General features: G+C 36.0%; 4 protein-coding genes across 6 annotated transcripts in view; 2 read left to right on the top strand and 2 right to left on the bottom strand.

The window, feature by feature from the left end:
- Positions 1–4,481, bottom strand: part of LOC139687106 (mediator of RNA polymerase II transcription subunit 12-like protein) — a 74,013-nt gene extending 69,532 nt beyond the window's left edge. Inside the window, exons 1-5 of the mRNA XM_071584221.1 lie at positions 4,392–4,481; positions 3,812–3,901; positions 3,610–3,711; positions 3,336–3,527; positions 3,100–3,259 (exon numbers count right to left, since the gene is read on the bottom strand). Coding sequence (XP_071440322.1) covers positions 3,100–3,259; positions 3,336–3,527; positions 3,610–3,711; positions 3,812–3,901 — 544 coding nt within the window. The 5' untranslated portion in view covers positions 4,392–4,481. The remainder of the gene's footprint in view (positions 1–3,099; positions 3,260–3,335; positions 3,528–3,609; positions 3,712–3,811; positions 3,902–4,391) is intronic.
- Positions 4,482–5,128: 647 nt separating this feature from the next.
- On the top strand, positions 5,129–8,220 carry Taf13 (TATA-box binding protein associated factor 13). 2 transcript variants are annotated; one of them, XM_071584219.1, is made up of 5 exons: positions 5,129–5,301; positions 5,526–5,556; positions 5,721–5,891; positions 5,965–6,130; positions 6,766–7,003. In XM_071584219.1, exons 2-5 carry the CDS (start codon positions 5,527–5,529, stop codon positions 6,840–6,842), a joined length of 444 nt encoding a protein of 147 aa, XP_071440320.1. In that variant the 5' UTR covers positions 5,129–5,301; position 5,526; the 3' UTR covers positions 6,843–7,003. The 2 variants fall into 2 exon arrangements, with proteins under 2 accessions (XP_071440320.1, XP_071440321.1); XM_071584220.1 differs by lacking the exon at positions 6,766–7,003 and adding an exon at positions 8,002–8,220 and having other exon boundaries at positions 5,162–5,301.
- On the bottom strand, positions 8,172–9,975 carry Ppox (protoporphyrinogen oxidase). Of its 2 annotated transcripts, none has more exons than XM_071584217.1 (2): positions 9,808–9,975; positions 8,172–9,731 (listed from the first exon to the last, which is right to left on the bottom strand). In XM_071584217.1, the coding sequence occupies exon 2, from the start codon at positions 9,710–9,712 to the stop codon at positions 8,300–8,302; it is 1,413 nt and encodes a 470-aa protein (XP_071440318.1). In that variant the 5' UTR covers positions 9,713–9,731; positions 9,808–9,975; the 3' UTR covers positions 8,172–8,299. The 2 variants fall into 2 exon arrangements, with proteins under 2 accessions (XP_071440318.1, XP_071440319.1); XM_071584218.1 differs by having other exon boundaries at positions 8,172–9,716.
- A 176-nt stretch (positions 9,976–10,151) lies between these two features.
- LOC139687103 (RWD domain-containing protein 1-like) lies at positions 10,152–19,446 on the top strand. The gene is made up of 5 exons (XM_071584216.1): positions 10,152–10,709; positions 10,788–10,993; positions 11,084–11,227; positions 15,521–15,707; positions 19,194–19,446. The coding sequence occupies exons 1-5, from the start codon at positions 10,640–10,642 to the stop codon at positions 19,292–19,294; spliced, it is 708 nt and encodes a 235-aa protein (XP_071440317.1). The 5' UTR covers positions 10,152–10,639; the 3' UTR covers positions 19,295–19,446.
- The last annotated feature ends 1,262 nt before the right edge of the window (positions 19,447–20,708 follow it).

Below are 20,708 nucleotides of genomic sequence, written 5' to 3'. Positions count from 1 at the left end.
CTTGCCTGAAACTTTTTGAATTTACCAATTTTTTAGGAAGGTTTATCGTTCTTTCTATGCAATGACAAACTCGTGAATCAAAAGGTGAACTGCACATAGTATACACTTTTCCACTCATCTGTAACTGCTGGCTGATTGCAAATCATGAAGCATTATAAGCTGATGATACAGCTAAGGAAGGTGTCATATTGTCAGGCCATATCGGCTACAGCCTAAATAGAACATTTCTAAGGACACTGCCTACGTACAAATCACATAGTTATAAACAGCATGAGCTCTGATGGTGGCAAAGTGGATATTTCCATACCTCCTGGATTCTAAGTAACTGAGATGTTAACCCCTCAGCACGTGATACGTTGCAGTTGACAGGCCTTATCCATGGATCGACGTATGCCATATGTCCCTCGGTTTGGAATTTTTTTCTGCAGCACCACCATATTTTTTAAATATATAAGGTTTCCCGAGGCCTCATAGATAATGAGTCATGCTAATAATTCTGTTTTGGCCACATGAAAAGGCACTCTATCATGAAGATAAATCTATCAAGTGGTCGTTATGAGATAAGTCATTTCTTTGCATTAACGCTTTGTCCTCAGGTTCTGTTTGCCTTTATTGCTTGATATGATCTCCCTATCTAATTTCTCTGGAACCATTTGTGTATCATTCTTTCCATCTGTTTCCTCATAACAGTTGTGAGGGCAAAAGGCCTCACCACAGTCTATAGTCTCAGTTTTTAGATTTCTTTCTTGAGAAAGAGAAGTAAAAAAGCCTTGTATATAACCCCCATAATGGATTCCGATAAAGATAAGCTTTTTTTGAGTGAAGATAATATAGAGAGTTTAGTTGAACATCTGGATGGAGAAAGAGAAGTGAGTATTGGATGTGATAGTGCAAGTTCAAGTGAGGAAGATTGGTTGAGAGGCACTTTGTTGAAAAGATACGGCCGAACGGGAAGAAGTCCAGGACTCAAAGAAGATGTCAGGTGTACTCCGCACGAAGTAAAAAGGAGGGATACAGTGTACTGGTGCCCCAACTGCAATGCAGGCCTATATTTAGAGGATTGTTTCAAATTATGTCATATAAAAATGAACATTTAGACTGGAGGTTCGAAACTTAAAGGCGAATAAAAAAGTGAAAATATAAAACATGACATAAGTAAAATTTTTACTAAATGGAATAAGCAATTTAACATAAGGTATTACTTTAAAATTTTAGAATAAATATTTATAAAGATACAAATTATTTTCTACAATGCTGCAGCGGAGAGATTTTGGAAAAATTAAATACCTCGAGTGGAGCCCAAACATTTAAATACCTATACCGGCTTGAGGGGTTAATGATGGAATACCATTTCCAAATGTTCCTTTTTGATCTTAGCCAGGAAAATCAGATGGCTATTGCTGTGAGCCAATGAGTAAGTGCAAGAGTAGGTGAATCGGAATATGATAATTTACCCGGGTAGTATCTTTTGCAAGGTTGACCTAATTTTTACTATGCCTTAAACTAATGTGCTCTTGGAGATAAATATTAGGTATAAAAGATTGAAGTCAAGAAAGAAAAAGGTAAATTCTAGAAGTTCAAACATAGCATGACGCAGGGTTTTGGTTCTTAGTAGACATGTTAAATATCTGTATTAGAAAACTGTTAGAGGGCACAATTGGAAAAGGCTCACCAAACAAGGAAGCTGATTTTGGCAAAAACAACAACATACAATTTGGCCTCAAGTGGCTTCCTTTAAATTTCAAGGCTTATTACGATGAATAGGAGCATTCTAAGCTTTAAATACATTCTTAAATTTAAAACAACATTGTTTTCTCCACATATGTACATAACTAGGTACATGCATTAGTTTGCTATAAAATATTTTTAAAAAATTAGATTTGATTATTAATAACACTATGTAACTAAGTTAACACAAAAATAAAATATGAGGAAAAGCTAAAATATGGAGTGTGTAGTACCAAGTCGATCCAAGACCTGGTCTTTGAGGCAAAAGGATGAGCACAGATTACATACAAGGACTGTCAAGAAAGTAACTTACATATACGTTTGCATGTAGCAAGCTAAGTAGTGGGTGGAGCCAAATTTTAACTGTATTGACTCACACACTAGGGCAGTACACCTTGAACTGCAGTGTTTGAAAGGCTGTAGCGCTTGTTTGTTTACAGTAGCAAGTCAAAATTAGCAGTAAAATTGTAATTCCCGCCAAATTTGAAGTTTGTTCAGTGATAAAGTTTTTACAGGCAATAAACTTCAAAGCTGTTGACATTCATTGGGAAATGCAAGCTGTGCACTGACTAAGGGATGAGTGACAGTTGGTGCATCAATGGTATCGTTTGTTTTAGAGTGAACGGACAAATGTCCATGATGTCCAAGAACTGGCAATCCATCTGGGCTTTCTGGAGCAGTTCATTGTTCACCACAGACGGATGGCCAGTTCTCGGAATACTGACTGGAGGGCTCTGGCTTGAATCATGGTAACTTTGGACACAACATTTTTACCACTTTCACTCAAGCTGTGACATTCATCATGCAGATGATTTTCCTGGGAAACCAAAGGTAGTAGATAGATAGAAAGGGTCTTTATTTGGGCGAAATTGAGACCAAATGGTCCCTTCTTCCAATACAGAGAAATGAACTGGCTGACTCACCTAAATGTATGAAGTTTACCTACCTTGGGGGTTAGCTCCAAGGAGTTTTATTCTCACCCATGAAACTAATCTTTGGAGCAACCAACATTGTGGTATCAAGTTGTAAATTAAACTAAATACTATACGAAAAGGACATCACGTTTTGATAAACGTACCAGGGATGATACACAAATGAAATTAAATCAATAAAAATCAACAGTCCTCTTTTAACATGTTTGACTTTGCACATTTTAATAGATAAGTAAAGGTATGAGTGATACTGGGGGAATCATTAAGAGGGTTTTTGTTTACACTCCTCAATGTAAGCAAAAAAGTAAGGTTGCTTCCAACCACAATATCAAAAAAATTTCTTCACCACTGAGTCTAAAGAATTGGTGGTTCTTGTACCTGAATTCTCATAACTGAAATGAAGAGAAAGTACTACATCGATAAGCTCATATTAAATTACCTTGGGAGGGATCTGGAAGTTGACGTTTCTTTATCTTGGCCTCTGAAACTGCAACAGTGTATGCTGAACTTAATTTGATGAACCATGCAGCTCTAAGCATTGGTACTTGATATTCACACAGCATTGTGAAAATTTCTTCCTTTTTATTAAAATTTGGAGCCTATAAAAAAAGTGAAAGAGCAATTTAAACACTAACACTTAAAAAACTAAAACAACTTATAAAAAGCAAAACGAACCTTTTTAGATAGGCTACTAAGTGGTTTACTCCCAGCCAAATCTTTGAACCATGCTTCAATAGCATTTTTAGTCCGAGCCGTGGCAGGCCAAAAATTATCTTTCGGGTTTATTTGCTGCCTCTTTCTTCCTGTATCAGGAAGAGTGTTTAGTTCTTCTTTTTTTGAGAGTATGGCATTGAAGTATGCACCAACCTGATTGAAAAATTATAATAGGACTAATTTCATTAATCGTAATTCATAATGATTAGCAGTTATGTAATTCATCTTTACGTACCTTAGAGGCACTTATATTACTATTTCTTGCAGTACCAAACTCCTCAGCCAATTGTGGAAGCGTAGTAAATCCATGTTTGACATTAACTGTTGTCAACTCATCCTGAAAATATTTTACAATTAATTGTTGATGCCAGGTACTTAAAACTAGCATTCCTCTGATTATGCAGTTCTTTTAAAACAGGACATGGTTCATTACATACTTCTTTCTGCTTAGGGTCTTGCGGATATACATCTGGAGGGCCCAGCCGAGGTCTTTTAAGGGGTCGCTTTTCATAAGAAAACCCCATCATCTATAAAATGTTTCAAGGTAGAATAAATTTAACTTTATATAGTAAAATTCACAAGTGCCAATGTAGGCACATTCAGAAAGAACAAGTAGAACTTTAAATTTTTGGTATGCTATGTAGCATCGTCATAATGGAAGTCAAAACAAACTTTCCGCCAGGATTTTTGGTCCAACAATGAATTAATAGCTACCACTTGCTTTAATAATCACTTAATTATGCAAGTTTTGAATAACATAGCTAATGCGCAAAATAAATGCATTTCAAGTGAAGTGATCATAACGCTGCAAAACATTCAATTACACTGAATTCAGTGTGCACGAACGAAAACATACCTCAAATGAAAATTTAACATGTGGAAATCCGTTAGAATTGAATATTAAAGTACTCTAAACTATTCCGGAGACATTTCTATAGTTTGAAAATGACACAAACTTTCAACATATTCAATGTTTACAAAATTGTTTGAATGGCTGATTTTAATTTTGACACTAACCTTGCTTCAAGTAACTGACGAACCTAACATTAGTCGGCTTAGAGTTTACTTATTTGAATTATTCCTTAGGAAGTTTGGTTTTAATTGATTATTACAGGGATTACAGGCTTTAGATGTGTCATAAACATTAAGACGAAACTCGTAATTTTCTTAATGAAACACCTTGCATTGGAGAGCCATCTATGCTCAAATTTGGAAGTCAAACGTCAAAAATAATCTGGGGTTGGCAAGCGTGTTGTTGTGCGAAATGGCGCTACTGCTTTCGTCAAGCAGGAAAGTTGCTTGGTTAAGATGCCCTTACCATGTTAGTTGACCTAGTTCTCAATTACTCACAAAGATGGTAATTACAACGCGCAAATTGCGAACATGCCTCGATTTTTACGTACATCTATAATATATTGCAGAGAAATTGACTTCCTCGTTTAGAGGCAAACATGACAAAAGGGGTGATCAGATGACATTAAGTAGAAAAACGGGCATTGCATGGCCGTGAATACAGAAAAAATATATCCCTCTCTTATTAACATGACCAATAATTAATAAATAAGCGTTGATTAAGGTAATTGATTGGGAAAAGCTTTGACAAAACTACTTATTTTTCCCATTACATTGTACAAAATCTCCATCAATATTAATTGTTGAGAAAAAGTCACCCAGGCCGGTATGTGAAAATAGCGGCTGGCAGAGAGACTCAATCAGGGAATTGTTCCGAGATCGCCGATAGTGAATTCATAAAAATATAAGAAGTTGGAATTGCTTGTGTCTTTTCCTTATTTCGCGTCTCCTCTATGATGTTACGCCGCTACTCTCTCCTACGGAAGGCTATCAATTCTAACAAATGAGTAGTTAGAAGCGTCGATAGTGCTGTTAACAACGGATTTATCATTGTGGTGTAAGCGGCATCATCAAGGTAATACTTGTGTTTGATACTGTCAATTGAAGTAATCATAGCCACACTTAAGTTTTCAAATAAAAAGTATTACATTAAGAGCAATGAAGAATAAATTGATTGTATTAATTGGGAAAAAATAGTAACCCGATATAATTGGAAGTGACATTACTAAAGGTCTGTTTTTTGTTTGGAATTCTCGTAGTAGACAGTGACTGAAATCAACATCGTTTTTAATTTTTCAGGATGACTAATATTGACGATGCATTTGACCAGGTAGATATTTCTAACTCGCGATATTTTTATTTAACTAAACGGTCTTTTAGTTTTTGTGTGTCTACTGGACTGGTGACATTGAGACTTATTTGGCAGTGTTTGGCATTCAAATTTATTATGTAAAACTTTCATTTATTTACTCTGGAGTTCGTTGCTTTGTTTAGTTTGAAGAAGAAGAAACAGAAATTCCATTGGGTGCAACTCTTTCTGGGCGAAAACGTTTGTTTTCGAAGGAATTACGTTGCATGATGTTTGGATTCGGTGATGATCAAAACCCCTACACGGAAAGCGTGGATTTATTGGAAGATCTAGTAATTGAATTTATCACAGAAATGGTATTATTGCAATTTTATTATTTTGAACAATATTTTTTTACTCTATGATATTCATAATGGTTTGCTATTTCAGACCCATAAAGCAATGGAAATCGGAAGAACCGGCCGCGTACAAGTAGAAGACATAGTATTTTTAGTCCGAAAAGATCAAAGAAAGTACGCAAGAGTGAAAGATCTCCTAACGATGAACGAAGAGCTGAAGAAGGCAAGGAAAGCCTTCGATGAAGTGAAATATGCTGGTATGTCGTCTTCACCAGAGTAAAATAAAATAATATATCAGGTGAACAAAACACTCAGAGGGCAGGTATATATGGTGTCGTTTAGGTATACACGTAGGTAAGGGTTGGTATTTAGTGCTATTGATTGTAGCTTGTGATTTGGATGGAGAGGTGGGAAACAGGATTCCTGTTCCACTAAGTTCGTCAAGGTTTTCCACAACACAGGATTGAGGTGTTCAAAAAATCGTTTAAAATTGTTTTTTTTTGGAAATTCTTTTTAAAATCTCACACTTTCGAAGTGAGGCCGCCCCTTATCTTCATGGTGGAAAATGAACGTACAAAATTAAGTGAATATTTATTTTTGAACAGATGTTTGGGAAAAAGGGAAATGCCTCTCCCAGATACATGCTTCATAACCTTTTCCCCTGAAGATCCTCCCTCATATGTTGCTGGGCAGTCATCGCACGCTACAACTTGTAGACCCTGCGCTTTTGTATTTTTTCAAATTTGTCTCTGGTATGGTTAATGATATTTTTCTAAGTATTTTCTTAGATACATCTTATAAGTGTCAGGGGTTAAAAAGCATTTCTATGATTAAAATAATCATAAACAAAATTTTGAACATTTCCCCCTCCCCTATGTGCTAAAAATATTAGCCACAGATTGGCAGAACATCACCCATGCTAGTCAATGGCTCTGTAATTTCCAACTATTTCATCTGCTCAGAGGCTGAAATCCCCTCCCCAACTGCACAGCGCCATATGCACATTGTCCATCCAATATGTTCCACCTGATGCCGTTTTTCAGAAAATCCAGATCATGGAATAAACATGTGAAATATCTAAGTTACTTGCTATTTCATGAGAAAGAAGTTCCATCAAATCAAGGAATATAAAAGTAATTGGTCGAATTACCAGAGAAAACAGAGGAATGATATAGCATTTTGTTTTCTCCTTAATAATTCTGAAGATGTTCTTTCTACGTTGCAACTAAATAGTTATGGCTTCTTTGTCCATTGTTATTAAATTGTGCATTTTTTTTGTAGTTCTTACCAAATATCCAATGGAGCCCCAATTTTAAAAAACTGTGTTACCTCAAAATATCAGATAAATAGGGAACATAGTACTGATATAAATTTATATTCAAAGCCTAAAAATGACAAAAATTGCACAATTTCAAAACAGCACACCAGATGCATATATATTTATATTATTACAATTAGCGTATTTTTAGAAATGCTTCTTAATATCTCACTCTTCCAAACGGTCAGGTCTGACCATGTTGTCTTCAGGGTGGATAATTATTTAATGTTTTTTAACAGATGTTTGGCAGAGAGAGAAATGGGGTTTCTCTCCCAGAAACATTCTCCGTAATATTTTCCTGAATTTCCTCCCTGTATGTTGCTGGCCAGTCAATAACCACTATAACTTGTAAGCCCTACTCTAATGGATTTTGGCAAAATGGAGTTGACACTTGCATAAATTCCATTTCTCATGAATGGCTTTAGAATGGGTGTTGAATGAAACTTGTATTTGAAAATAGAAGAAATCAAACATTTGATTACAGACTCCTTTGCTCTGCTTCAAACAGTGATGTGATCAAAAGTTTTACAGGTGCCTCCTTGGCATCTTTTACACAAATTTCATTTATAACTGGACTGATAGCAAATCTAGCTGTATCATTCTCAAATTGCCATGCTACAAAGTCAGAAAAAGTTTCCACTTTGCAGGATGTTCCGAGAGATTTATGGCCAGCATTCAATAATGGCCTATTTCTTTTTCACACAGGTCCACATTTTGTAAATTTTAAATTTCCTCTACCACATTTGTGTTAATCTATTGGGTACCATAAATGGGGTTATGTACTTTATTCCAATACTATCTTATTTTCAGTGGGGACGTGAACAGTTGCTGGAGTTGGCTCCCATTGGTCACATTCCAAATCTAATCAGATCTTCGCAGTGTATTTGCAAGAATGGTATTAGAAATTTTCTGTGAAAAAAATTTTGCAATCACTTTTCGAGTGTTCTTTTGTAAATATTGTTTAGATGTGAATTTGTAAGCCTCGATAAACTATAATTATTCTGTAAAATAAATCATTTCCACTAATAATTGAATATCTTTATTTGATTAATCAGAGTACAACACAGCTTACCCAGTCGCCCAATAAATTGTCACAAATGTATAATGTTTAACCTAGTTTTTTCAATCTAAGAGCAGCTCTTAGAGATGACATTATTGCATCATTAACACCAACACCTTCGTATGACGCACCAACTAGGCTAAGGGGCAATTTGTGTTTTTGAATATACTTGTATATATTGTCCATTCTTTCATCATGACCAACAATATATTGAGGTATACAATTCTCTAAGATGGATACGTTATAGTCACAAGGCTCCTGAGTAATGCCTAGAATTTCTTTGGTATGTTTTATTGCAGTTTGTACAGCAACTTCCGGATGAAGAACTTTGCCAAAATGCTCTTTTAAAAATCTGCCCCCCATCATGACAGTTAAGACAGTACAGTCTTCGTTTTGTGGAAAGCAACAGCTGTCATAAACTATTCCAAGTATTGGTAATTTTTGTGAAGGTGGGACCAGAAAACCAAAGGCAGATTCATTTAACACATTTTTGGGAAACTTGAGATTCACTACACCAACTGTAACGAAAGGAATGCTAGATAAATTGTGGCTCAACTCAGGATGTTGAGAGCTTACCAAGGGAGCTAATTTCCATGCTGGTAAGGCACTGATCACATGGTTAGAAACTATTTCACTTTGGTTCGCCTTGATGATTACTTTATTATGAGCAAAGGATATGGATTGACAGGGGGAACTGAGATTAATGGAAATTCCTTTGTTTCTTAAGCTGTTCTCCAGGGTTTTGGGAAGTAACTGTAACCCACCTTCTAATGACCATACATTCCATTTCTCGTCAGCGGCTTTAGATACGAGTGCTGAATGAAAGTTCGGTTTTTCCTTTTCTTTGAATATAGAAGAAATCAAACCCTTAATTACAGACCCATGTCTTTGCTCTGCCTCAAACAACGACCTCATCAAAAATTTTACCGACACCTCCTTGGCATCTCCTGCACAAATTCCACATATCAATGGGCTAATAGCATATTCAGCTATATCCTTCCCAAATCGTCGGGCTACGAAGTCGTAAATAGGTTCATCCTTACAGGATTTCCTGGGAGACATTAAGTCTGTAATAGCTGCAAAAACCAACGGCTTGCTGAACGGTTTGCTCTTTAAAAAGACGGAAGAGAGACTTGAAGGTAGTTTGTATAGCTGTTTGTCAACATAAACAAGTCTGTTTCTAGTAGCCGGGTGGCCAGACCGTATCGGCTTCACTTTACTGCTCAACTCTAATTCCTCTATCAGTGCCAACGTATTTGCTCCTTGATTTCCCTTCGGACGTATGGTTCTCGGTCCGTGCTCGAACAAGGTACTGTCAGGCCGCAAAGTTGACTTTATCCAACCTCCAACTTCAGGCGCCGCTTCGATGAGAGAGATTACTCCAGAGGGCTGTATTTTAAACTTTAGCATATAATGTGCCGCAGCTAATCCACTGATTCCTCCTCCAAGGATGGTAACCATTTTCCTGAATTAAAAGTGTCTAGAAAGCTTAAATAAATAACGTCCCACCACTGGCGGGGGGGATTTGACCATTTAGCACAGAATCGTTCTCATACCTTATTGCGAAAGAGGATGTTATGATATATTATATCCAAGTTTAAATACTTTTAAAGTCAACCTTTATTTTTTCACATTTTTAAATTGTCGTAGTGACGATGCCTGGAAGATATGTTAATTCACGTTCAATTAATCGCCGTTTTCTTCACACTCCAATCAAAACAAACACGGATTGGTACGTCAATTGTTATTTTTATAGTGGACATGGGTGAAACGTGGACAGACGATTCGAAAAATGTAGTCATCCCACTTACATAATTTAGAAACATGGTGTTTCTATCCATGTGTAGAGGGACTTTCTTTACTAAAATATTTTGAAAAATTTTCTTACTCGTAGTATTGAACATTTCAAGGCATTCATGTAATTAGCGCTTCACATTCCTTTATTTTTAGTTTTCATGACGCAAACAACAAAGATTTTCGTTCTCACTTCGAGGATATGAACTTGGATGTACAGATACCTCATGAAGTGATAGCTACCACCATTATGATAACTTAAAAAATTAAGTATTTAATTCATATAATCATTGAAGAATCTTCGTTGCAAGAATTAAGAATTAACTTGGGGATAAGTATTAGAAGAAATATTTGCAAAAGGCGGTTGCAGCGCTATCTGGTGCATGCAACATCCTCAACTCACACCACCCCAATAGGAATCTATGGTCTATGGTCAAACACGTACAGTAGGGGGAGGGACAAAAGAAGGGCTGTGTTGCATTAAAATCGAATAACCATGTGGTGGTAGTTAAAAATTAAGGAAAAGTCGTTTGTATCTGGCAATCATATTCACCTATAATCAAATATAACTCTGGCTGATAATTTAATTTTCAAATGGATTACATGGAGGAACAGAGCAATGAAATAGAGGCTCTGGATTCTATTTATTGTGGTGACATGGAAGGTAAGTTTTCAGTTAAAATGTAACAGACATACTATTTATTCAATGCAAGAAGTGTATATATTTACATATCGTCAATAGTCTTATCAACAGAGCCTAACTACAAATTCATAATTCCGATAAAATCCGAAGAATATGAGCCGGACTCAGAAAATGGGCTTGCCTGTTCTTTAAAATTCTCCTATACTCCAACGTATCCTGAAACAGTTCCAGAGGTTGAAATTCTGGATAGGGTTAATTTTGAGGAAGATGATGAGTTACTTTTAAACCAGCATATATTGGAACAGGTTTGTAAACGTTTTGGTATAGTGTGCGTTCGCTGCCACAATTCACTTCATGATTTGTCTAATGCGCTATAAACTATATTCCATTGTCAGGCCGAAGAAAATGTGGGTATGGTTATGGTTTTTACCTTGGTTTCTGCTGCGCAGGAATGGCTTAATTTAAAATGGGATGACATTCGTCGAGAGAAAGAAGAAGCTATATCTAGAAAGCTGAAAGAAGATGAGGAAGCTGAAATGGCAAGTAGACATTAAAATTTTGTATGGATATTCATATGAATGCCTTGATGATTATGCCCAACACTATGGCATCCTTTGTGCACCCATAATTGTTAGTAGTTCGACTGTGGACACGGTAGTAAATCAATTTTAATAAGCTATAAGTTTCAATGGAGTCAGCATTCACTAAAAATGGGGTTTTATGTAATTAGATAGAAAAATGTAATTGAAATACCCAATTTAGGAATGAAAATCGGCGCGGTTGAGCAATTTGGGATTTAGTTCATTGCTTTAATCATAGAACATTGCTATCGGGGTCACAATACGCAAAAATACAGTTACTTTGCAAATACCATTGTTACATTATTGGTCTTTCGCCCGATCGACGCGAATCAACTCCAAGTCACACGCTTGCTATCTGATTGTTTTTGTCTTTAAGGGTAAATTGTTACTTAAGTTACTGGCTTAACGAGCCTGCTGGTGCGTGAAAAATGAATTTAGATTCTGAGACTGTCAAAATGTTGCTTGTATGGTTAAACAAAGATCAACTCCCTGGTATTCAATGAGGGTTGCGGCGGAAATGGATAGAGGTTTAGGGGAAGAGAGCACAGAGATCTTAGAATGTGGTGTTTGGTTTGGCGGAATTGTCACTTAAGTTTTTTAAATTCTTGTATGATTCAAAAATCTTGTATGATTCAAAAATCTTGTATTGTGCTAAAAAATCCAGTTTTTTACCTTAATTACAAAATATGCAACGTTACTGCAAGGAAATCAGAATCCTGCACGTTGTCCAACAAATAATGAATTATTTACATGATTTCGAACACACTTAAAATGTCCCAAAACCCATTGTTTAAAAACTTCCTACCGGTTCAGCCCATGTAAAAACAATTACAGTTACTCTTTTGATTTTTATTCTTCTAAATTCCTATAAATTCATCTTAATTTTTTCCAGAGTAATATGTAGGTTCTACGAATTTAAAGGGAATTTCTATTGGGTTATAATCACTGTTGTTAAAATGATCATTGGGGATTATCTTGCATAAATAATATGAAATTTTCATAATGTAAAGGAGCTTACATCACTTATTGTCTGATCCAGAAAGTTTAATTTTTTTAAGTTAAACTAGATTCCATGTAGACTGCAAATCTGAGTAGATGATGGAAGGAATTCAGTAATTTTAAAAATTGGTTGAGTTGCCTTTCACTTCCTGTTCATAGGCAGATCATCTCATACATGTATCATAAATAACCAAAGATGTTTTTAGATAAAGGTAGTTAGAATTGAAAAGTTTGTTCTCCAGATTTTTCACGGAAACCATGACAGAAGATAATGTTAGGGGAATACGGAAGAGAAGGAAAATGGAGATTGTAAACAGACTTGGGAGGAAGAAAGTACAAAGAGCTGGCTAATACTCTTAGGTGAGAAACTAATATGATGGAAAATGTGATGGATGGAGCATTAAAGGATATGGATTGAAATGATTCTTAAGATTTAACTGGGACGGGGCAAATTGGGTGCATATTGGATGGCATACACAAACCACAGACATATTAGATGCACCTCCATTTCTGAAGGATATATTTAGGAAGAAAATATTCTTAAGTACGGCACTCTTCACCTTAGTGCATCCATTATGCTTAGTTCTGGTAATAGCAATACTAATGATAGCATAGGTAAATACAGTGGGATCTCCAACTTTCAGAAAGTAGTGGTCCTTATGAATATTCTTACGTGAGAGGTGTCCTTAAGTTACATGTGAGACTGATAGCCTACACACGGTTCTCTGTGTGTACATACAATTGAAGGATGTATATTGTATGAATTTAAGGCCAAAAAAAAAATTATTGTGTGAATTTGGAGATGATCAGTTGATTGAAGTTAAAGTTAATAAGAATAAATAGTGTGTACCAAATCATTAATTATGTAAAGCTCAAATCTTTCAGAAGAAAGTAACTATTATTTGTATATATTGTCCGTAAATCATTGATTTTGGTTTCATTTTAATACAAATTCCACAAAATTCAATTTCAAATCAATTAAAATAATTAAGGCATCACATTGCCTCCTGAAATTCATTTCCTTAATAGCTCTACTTAACAAAGCCTCAGCATATGATCTGACCATTAATTATTCAGCTGAAGGCTCAGGTTCACTATCAACTCCCATCACATATTCACTCTTCATACCCAAATTTTAAAAATTTCACCGTTACTTTCCCTTAATTCCTTACATCAACAGCTTTAAATCCATGGGGACACAATCTACATTTTTGCCTGCCTCAAATTTTCTAATTCTTAAGGTGTGTCTTCCATTGCCATTATTAGCTCCATGTTAGGAAATACCGCTTTGATGAAACTAAAAGGCACTGTATATTTTGCAATATTTTTGAGGCGGGTAAATATATTTGAAACTTTTTGGTGAAACGGCAATCAGCCCTGATGACGATGACCGAGTTGGGAATCGAAACGTCGGCAGCTATGGAGCCATTGACCCGTTGGAAGACCCGAGAAGAATTCACCCAATATTTTTGATTGTTTGATCTATCCAAAATGTCTCATCAAGAACATTGATTGAAAGGACTCCCATCAATTTTGAGAGTGCTCATGTTTGATTTTGTGTATGAATTTCAAAAGGAATGGATTTGTAATTCATCGTTATTCATAATCCCCCACTTACCCATAGACTGTGATACACATGCTGTGTTTGCAGGGAAAAATGAGTGATGTTCTTTTATTCAAATAGTATGATATTGAGCTCTGGCAGCAAACCTTGAAATAAATTTCCCTCCCATTTTTTATCTATTAGTTGTAGTCATCCAGACTTTCCTATTGCATTTCCAATTAACAGAGCATTTTCCTTTAAATGCTCCTTTGAAGTAATTGGATTTTCATCTTTTTAAATCACCAGTGACCTTGCAAACTCACCAGTAATGCTTGAGCATAGCAAATGGTTGACCACTTCTTCAATGCCTTCCCACTTGAACAATGTTCAGATTTTTGGGCCAAAGTTTTGTTAGGTAAAGCCCTAAAGAGCAATCCCATTCTATCTGCAATGAAGACATTCATAGGTTCATATTGTTCTATAAATCCAGGTAGCCTGTCAACACAGCCGATAACATTATTCCAGCCAATAACTAAATTTCTCTAATTTTCCATGTGGTATTGTTCCTTTTTACAGTTGGTGACCTAAAACCCCCGCCACACGCCCTTGCGGCGGCTTGCGGGGTATTATGTAGATGTAGATAACACCATTTTGATACCCATTAGCAGCCTCCCTTCACTCAGATTTGAACATGATGTGTAATGCCATATTCTAAATTTCTCTAACCATCCATTTGTGGTGTTAAATCGTCCAATCGGAGACTTCCAGTGCTTTTTGTCAAAAGAACAGATTGGAGATAAGCATATGATTTGCTCTGATTTTAGTGAACCACTTGAAAGTAACTGAGGCAGTTCTTTTCCTCAAACGAAGGACTTTCTTTGCACTGTCATTATGGTTTGCGATTTATAATGTTTTCTATTTGTTTTAATATGTCAGCAGTTTAAATTACTAGCATTCAATTTTTGGGATTATCATTTCAAAGAGTCCACTCAGTAGTCATTCTTTCATTTATCCCTCACTCAAGGGCTGTTATCTTATCTGTTTTTCTTTTCTGGTTTATTAGTTTCAACCACTTCAATTAAACCTCTTGAGTATACATGAATTCTCTCTTCAAAAAAATAAATTACCCTCTGATTCTGGGAATGCAAAAGCCATCATAAAGGTTTCTGTTTAGGATGAGAAGTATTTCAAAAAAAGATGTCTGTGTTCCTAAGCTAAAGTGTTCATATGAAATAGGGTCCATCATTGTAGAATTATGTGTGTCACTGTTTGTAAACAGAAGTATTATTTTTGAGTTGATGTTAGCTGTTTCTGCTGACCTCATGGGGTAAAAATTAGCCTGCTATAGTGAGTGTTAGAGATATCATTAATCCTTGAAATACCTCACATTTGCATATAAGACCCATGGGTGACATTTTGGAAAAAATGTGTGATCATAATAAATCATTATGTGCTTGGGTCTGATATATTTTAGCTTGGAGAGGTATCAGCCAACTTCTGTTTATGCCTTTTAGGCAATGCTTGTGACATGTCCATTGAAAAGAAGATGACATCTAATGGATATATTTATGTCCTGAGAGTATACTGGATTTCCAAAAGTTTTAGAGTTTCTTAATGCTGATAAATTCATTATTTGAGCTGACTTGTGCATAATTATCAAAGTTATTTTCCATCCTATAATTTCTCATTATTTATTTTACTGTTTACAGAAAAGAATTGAAGGAACCCATGTTACTGTTGAGTCCTTCTTAGCTTGGAAAACAGCATTCGATCTGGAAAGGCGCCTTCTGAAGAAGACAGATAAGGATGAAAGAGATCTCAAGAAATTAACTGGCAAACAGTTGTTTATGGCTGATAAAACTCTGGATCAGTCTGATTTGAAATTTCTTGAGGAAGGTATGTATTATGAATATTAGTTATACTGGGAAACTCAGGCAAGTAAGGTAGTATTAAATTAAACAAAGATACATCTAGTTGATTCATAAATGTGAAAAATTTAGTGCATGTTCAGATGGAAACTACAGCAATGCTGATGCAATGAGAAGGCATCAGGACCTCAAATTACCATAAAAGGATTGATGCAAAACTTTTTTCTCATTGATGTTGAAATGAAACTCAGAATCATAGTAAATCTCTCGAGGTTTCAAATTATATTCAAAAAGAGAGTAATAGGTTACTAGTTTAATACTCAAGCTTGGCTACAGTTTTGTACCACTTTTCAGTATATTTCACAATCCTTATGCTCTTCGCTGTAGGTGCAGTAATGAAATTTTAGCACAACCCCTGTACACCATTCAGTCATTCTTTATTATGCTGGGGACATTGTGACGCTGTTTCTTGCCAATATGGTTTAGAAAAAATAAAGCCTATGAAAATAGAATTTTTTAAACAGCAAAAATACAAAAGAAAAGAGCAAATGCCCTATTTTTAGGCTCTAGCTCCCTCCCATGGAAACTAAACATGACAAGGCGTAGGGGCTTGTGCTTTCAAATGACCCCTGGAGCTGTATTGTTGGGAACAATGATAATTGCTCCTGGTGGGGTCACCTATTCCAAATAGGTCAAAGGTTAGGATTCAAGCAAAAGATAGTCCGCGCAGCATCTGTCTCTCAGTAAGGTGGCTGCAAAGGCATCTGACCCTATTGAGGTGGCCATTGAGTGATGGTGTCGCATTAAAAACACTTTTGTGGAAGGCTACGGGATACCACCTCAATTATTATTCTCAAGACTTGTGTGATGGACAGTATGGAGAATATTACTCCTTGCATCTATGGGACTCAGCCCAATTGGCTGTGTGTCGTGCTTAGTAGCAAGAGAGGCAAGCATAGCTTGGTCATCATCTCAAGAAAGTCTTGCATAGCAAAACTGACAGCAGCAGGACAGAAGACACAGAGGAAGAAGACCAAATTAATTAGAATGGGAACTTAGAATTTTAGGACAATGTTGAGGACAAGAAAATTATAGAATATAAAGTTAGAGATGGAAAGAGGAAATATATTTTAGGATATTATAGGTCTCTGCGAAGTGAAATGGAAGGAAGTAGTACCAGCAGGCTTTAGAGGAAATCATGGATTAGGAATAAAAGCTGAGTGCTATCAAGGAAAAATGGAAATATATTAAAAAAAGGGATATTGAAAGCCCCAAAAGAAACTGTAATGGGAAACTGAAACCATTAATCGGAGAAGGACACGGAATTCATGGATGAGTTGATAAGAAAGATAGATGAGAGAAGGATACGGTAGAATGTAAACACAGAGTTAGGCAGAAGGCAGTACAAAGAGTTAAATGATTAATTGAGATGGGTAGCAAATAAGGCAAAAGAAGTGCGGTGGAATACGCAGTGCAAGGATATGGAAAATTTGCAGAGGAAGGGTGAAATTGGTGTGCTATGCAAGAAGGTCGAAACACTATCAGGAGGTAAAAAGGGAAGATTTGTGTTAACAGTTAGTGATAAGTTGGGTAAAATAATAGTTGACACAGAAAAGATCCATGAGAGATGGAAGGAATATATAGAACTGTATGGTTAAGAAATTAGGCTAGCAAGGTTAGACATGGAAAGAGAATATGACCTAGATAAAGATAGCTTAGGTCCAGGTATACTGCAAGTGGAAGTTTACGTATCTCGGAAGTGTTTAGGACCAAAATGGTCTAAGTAGTGGGGACGTGAGGAGAAGAATTACACTAGGTAAAGAGGCTTTGACAAGGAGGGAATTGATGACTGGAATGTTGAGTAAGTATGTTAAGGAAAGGCTCGTTAAAACTTTGATATGAAGTGTAGTTATGAACAGCGTGGAAACATGGTCCCTGAATCTGGACGATGGACATAGATTGGAGGCTTTTGAAATGTAGGTATAGAAGGGGAAATGGATAGCAAGAAAAACAAATAAACTGTTAGAAAACAGGAAAAATGGATGAAGGGCATATAGATTAGCAATGGGATGTTGAAGGCTGATAGAGAGAGTGAGTCCCTGGCAATCAAGGAAGGGGCAGGAATAGGATAGGGATGTTGGACGGGATGAAGGGAGGAAGGAAGTACGCAGAGATAAAGAGGGGCTTGTTGTCGAGTATGATGTTGGGTAGTATTTTTTTGGAAGAAAAATATATTTATTTGGTAGTTGTGTCCATCCAAAACCTACCTTAACCGGTAGATTACCTAATGATAAACAACTATTCACAATGTGATATTCCTCTGTAGCACCATAAACCATCATGAATCATATGACCCTAATCTTAATAATTTCTGGTAGCGTTGGGAATCGCTTATATTAGATTCCCTATTGTCAAGTTTGAAAAAAATGATAGTTTTGTCTTTATTCATGCTGATATTGCTAGTTTGTGCATAATTGCATGCATTTCATTTTGCCAGATGGCCTAGTCTGTTGAGTAATGTGTCCACCTTCTAGTCCAAAGGTTATGGGCTCAAGTCCTATCTCAGCCATAAGAATTGTATCCATTCTGGTAGTTCGACTCCTCTGAAACCCGATAACCAGCCAGGCATGGCATATCATAATCCCAGGGACACCTGGACCTCCAAAGATGTTCAGGGAAGAAAAATAAATGAGATCAATGACTCGGCCACTGGCCCTGGGGATTGAAAACTGAGAAACTGATGGTAAAGTTACAAATAGCTGAGGCATAGGCTACTCCAGGAAATAGAATGCTATTTCAGGGAGAAGTGCATATTTTTTCACTTCATAATTTTATTCTTTCAATATTGTGAAGAATTTTTACTACAGGTTTTGCATACCGTATTGACATATCAGTAAGTACTTCCATTGGAGCCTAAGATTAATTACTTAACATTTTCCTTAGATTGTTAGGTCTCACGATTATATTGACTGAAAATTGAGGAAAATATCATGATTTTATATAATGGCCTATGTCACACCCATAAACATTTACATAATTTGAAGATTACACCATAGGCTGTGGCAAGAGAAGGTAATCTTGCACAAAGAATAAAACCTTGTTGAGTCTGCCTCCCTTGAAAAAGTTTCTCACATTTTTACCTTGGGTTTTGCATGCAAAATACACATCCCAATAACATCATATGCAGAAAGTGAGTATCAAAAAAACTATACCTACCCAATCATATAAACACCAGTGCCTATACCTGTCATACCATCTCAAGTTAGCAGTGGCTCAATTCAAATCTCTGAAATGTAATCAAATGGTCAACCTCAACTTGGAAAGGTAATTTTTCCCTTTTATTGCATATCCTAAGACCAATTGAATCACTATGTAGAGTTAACCAGTGATTCTTGCCAAGGGAGATAAAGTCTCCATGGAATGTGCCTAATGTTATAAATCAGGCTGAAAATTGGGGAAACTGTACTAATGATATGCAATGCATTCATATTGTATGCATTTTAAATTGTTTCAGGTGATGAAGCTGTCAAGGTGGATGAGTCTTTGTTTCAAGAACTTGATGAGTTGGACATTGACAATGAAGACCTGGATTTGGAAGATGAGGACAGCTCTTGAGTTTCAATACTGTTTCACTGAATGCTTTGTTAAGGTGTGTTTATGTGTGTGTGCGTGCAGATGTTTCGGGATACTTGATAATATGAGTGTCTGGATTGAATGTGTAAATAAAGTGATGTTTGGGCTCCCAGAGCCTATAACTTTTACCTTTATTACTGAAGTCTTAATTTTTTTATGTACATATTTTATGCGTAGTGATTCTTGCTTTTGTATGTGGATGCCAGGTTTCCTGTTGTTAACAACACAACCAAGATCTTGTCCAATAACTGTGTGAGATATGTGGAAGGTTAAATGTACTGGTTCTCTTTAACATTGCCTCTATCCATCAATTTGGATGGAAATTTTGTTCTCGGAAGTATGAGAAGTTATTTTTTTATAGGTTGTGAGGTAGTTAGCTAGTTCGTTTGGCATGAATTTCAAATTGGGTTTTGCTTGAACCTAAAATGTATTTAAGTAAAATTTATCTTATTCCAGTATATTTTCAAAATAGGCAACTTCATTCGAAACTATGAACTGTAAATGTACCTCATCCATGTTGGAAATGCACCTTGGATTAGGAAATTATGAATGGGCTTGTAGTTAAGCATTTGCGAATTCAACAGTTCTGCTGATGAGTAAAGCAAATTTACAGGTATGTTATTTCCCCATTAGTAACATTGAATGTTTAACCTTTACATGCATCTTGACATTTGATGTGGGATTACCACTGCTGTAAATCATACTTTGAAATTATGTCCTGGGAATGTTTAAGGATTCTATGAAAGTGTGTCCATCCAAAAACTACCTTAACCGGTAGTTAGTAGAAAGTTGTGGCTTGTCATGTAGTATTACTTTGCATTGAAGTCATCTCTAAACTATATTTTGGCATACCTATGTATGTAATTGTGAATTTAACATACCAGGAGATAATCTTTACCCTCGATTTTGGAATTGAAATACCTCAGCTGAAGGGCTTTCCAATCTTAAGTGATATTTTGTTTTCTCCATGATGACAGAAACAGTTATTCTCTGCAAAATGCCTGGCAGTAAATAGTACACTGCACAAGAAATCCATAAGACTTGCAATAAAATCTTTGACTCCTGATTATTTGGAACCAATTTCAAATGCTTTTTTTTATTCGTTAAAGCTCCATTTTTGACATTTTTGTGGGCCATACAACTTTAAAAAACTCTGCCAAATTAATTCCTTTATGCTTTTTTGCCATAAAATCACAGTACAGTTCTTGTTATTTTGATATTTATACATACTATTACACTTAAATTTTAAAATTCCTTTTATTAATAATATTGTTTGATCTCTTGAGAGCCAAGGTAAGAGGGGTGTGGGCGCTTTTGGGAGACTAATTGCCTTATTCGATAATATTTTCCAAGGATGCTTCCCTTGAGAGAGGACTGTTTCCTAGCAGTTGGTAAA

The sequence above is a fragment of the Hetaerina americana genome, unplaced genomic scaffold, assembly GCF_022747635.1.
Source record: "Hetaerina americana unplaced genomic scaffold, ioHetAmer1.1.p SCAF_17, whole genome shotgun sequence".
Lineage (NCBI taxonomy): Eukaryota > Metazoa > Arthropoda > Insecta > Odonata > Calopterygidae > Hetaerina > Hetaerina americana.
The sequence above is the reverse complement of the archived record's forward strand: the minus strand, read 5'-3'. Positions and strand labels throughout refer to the sequence as shown.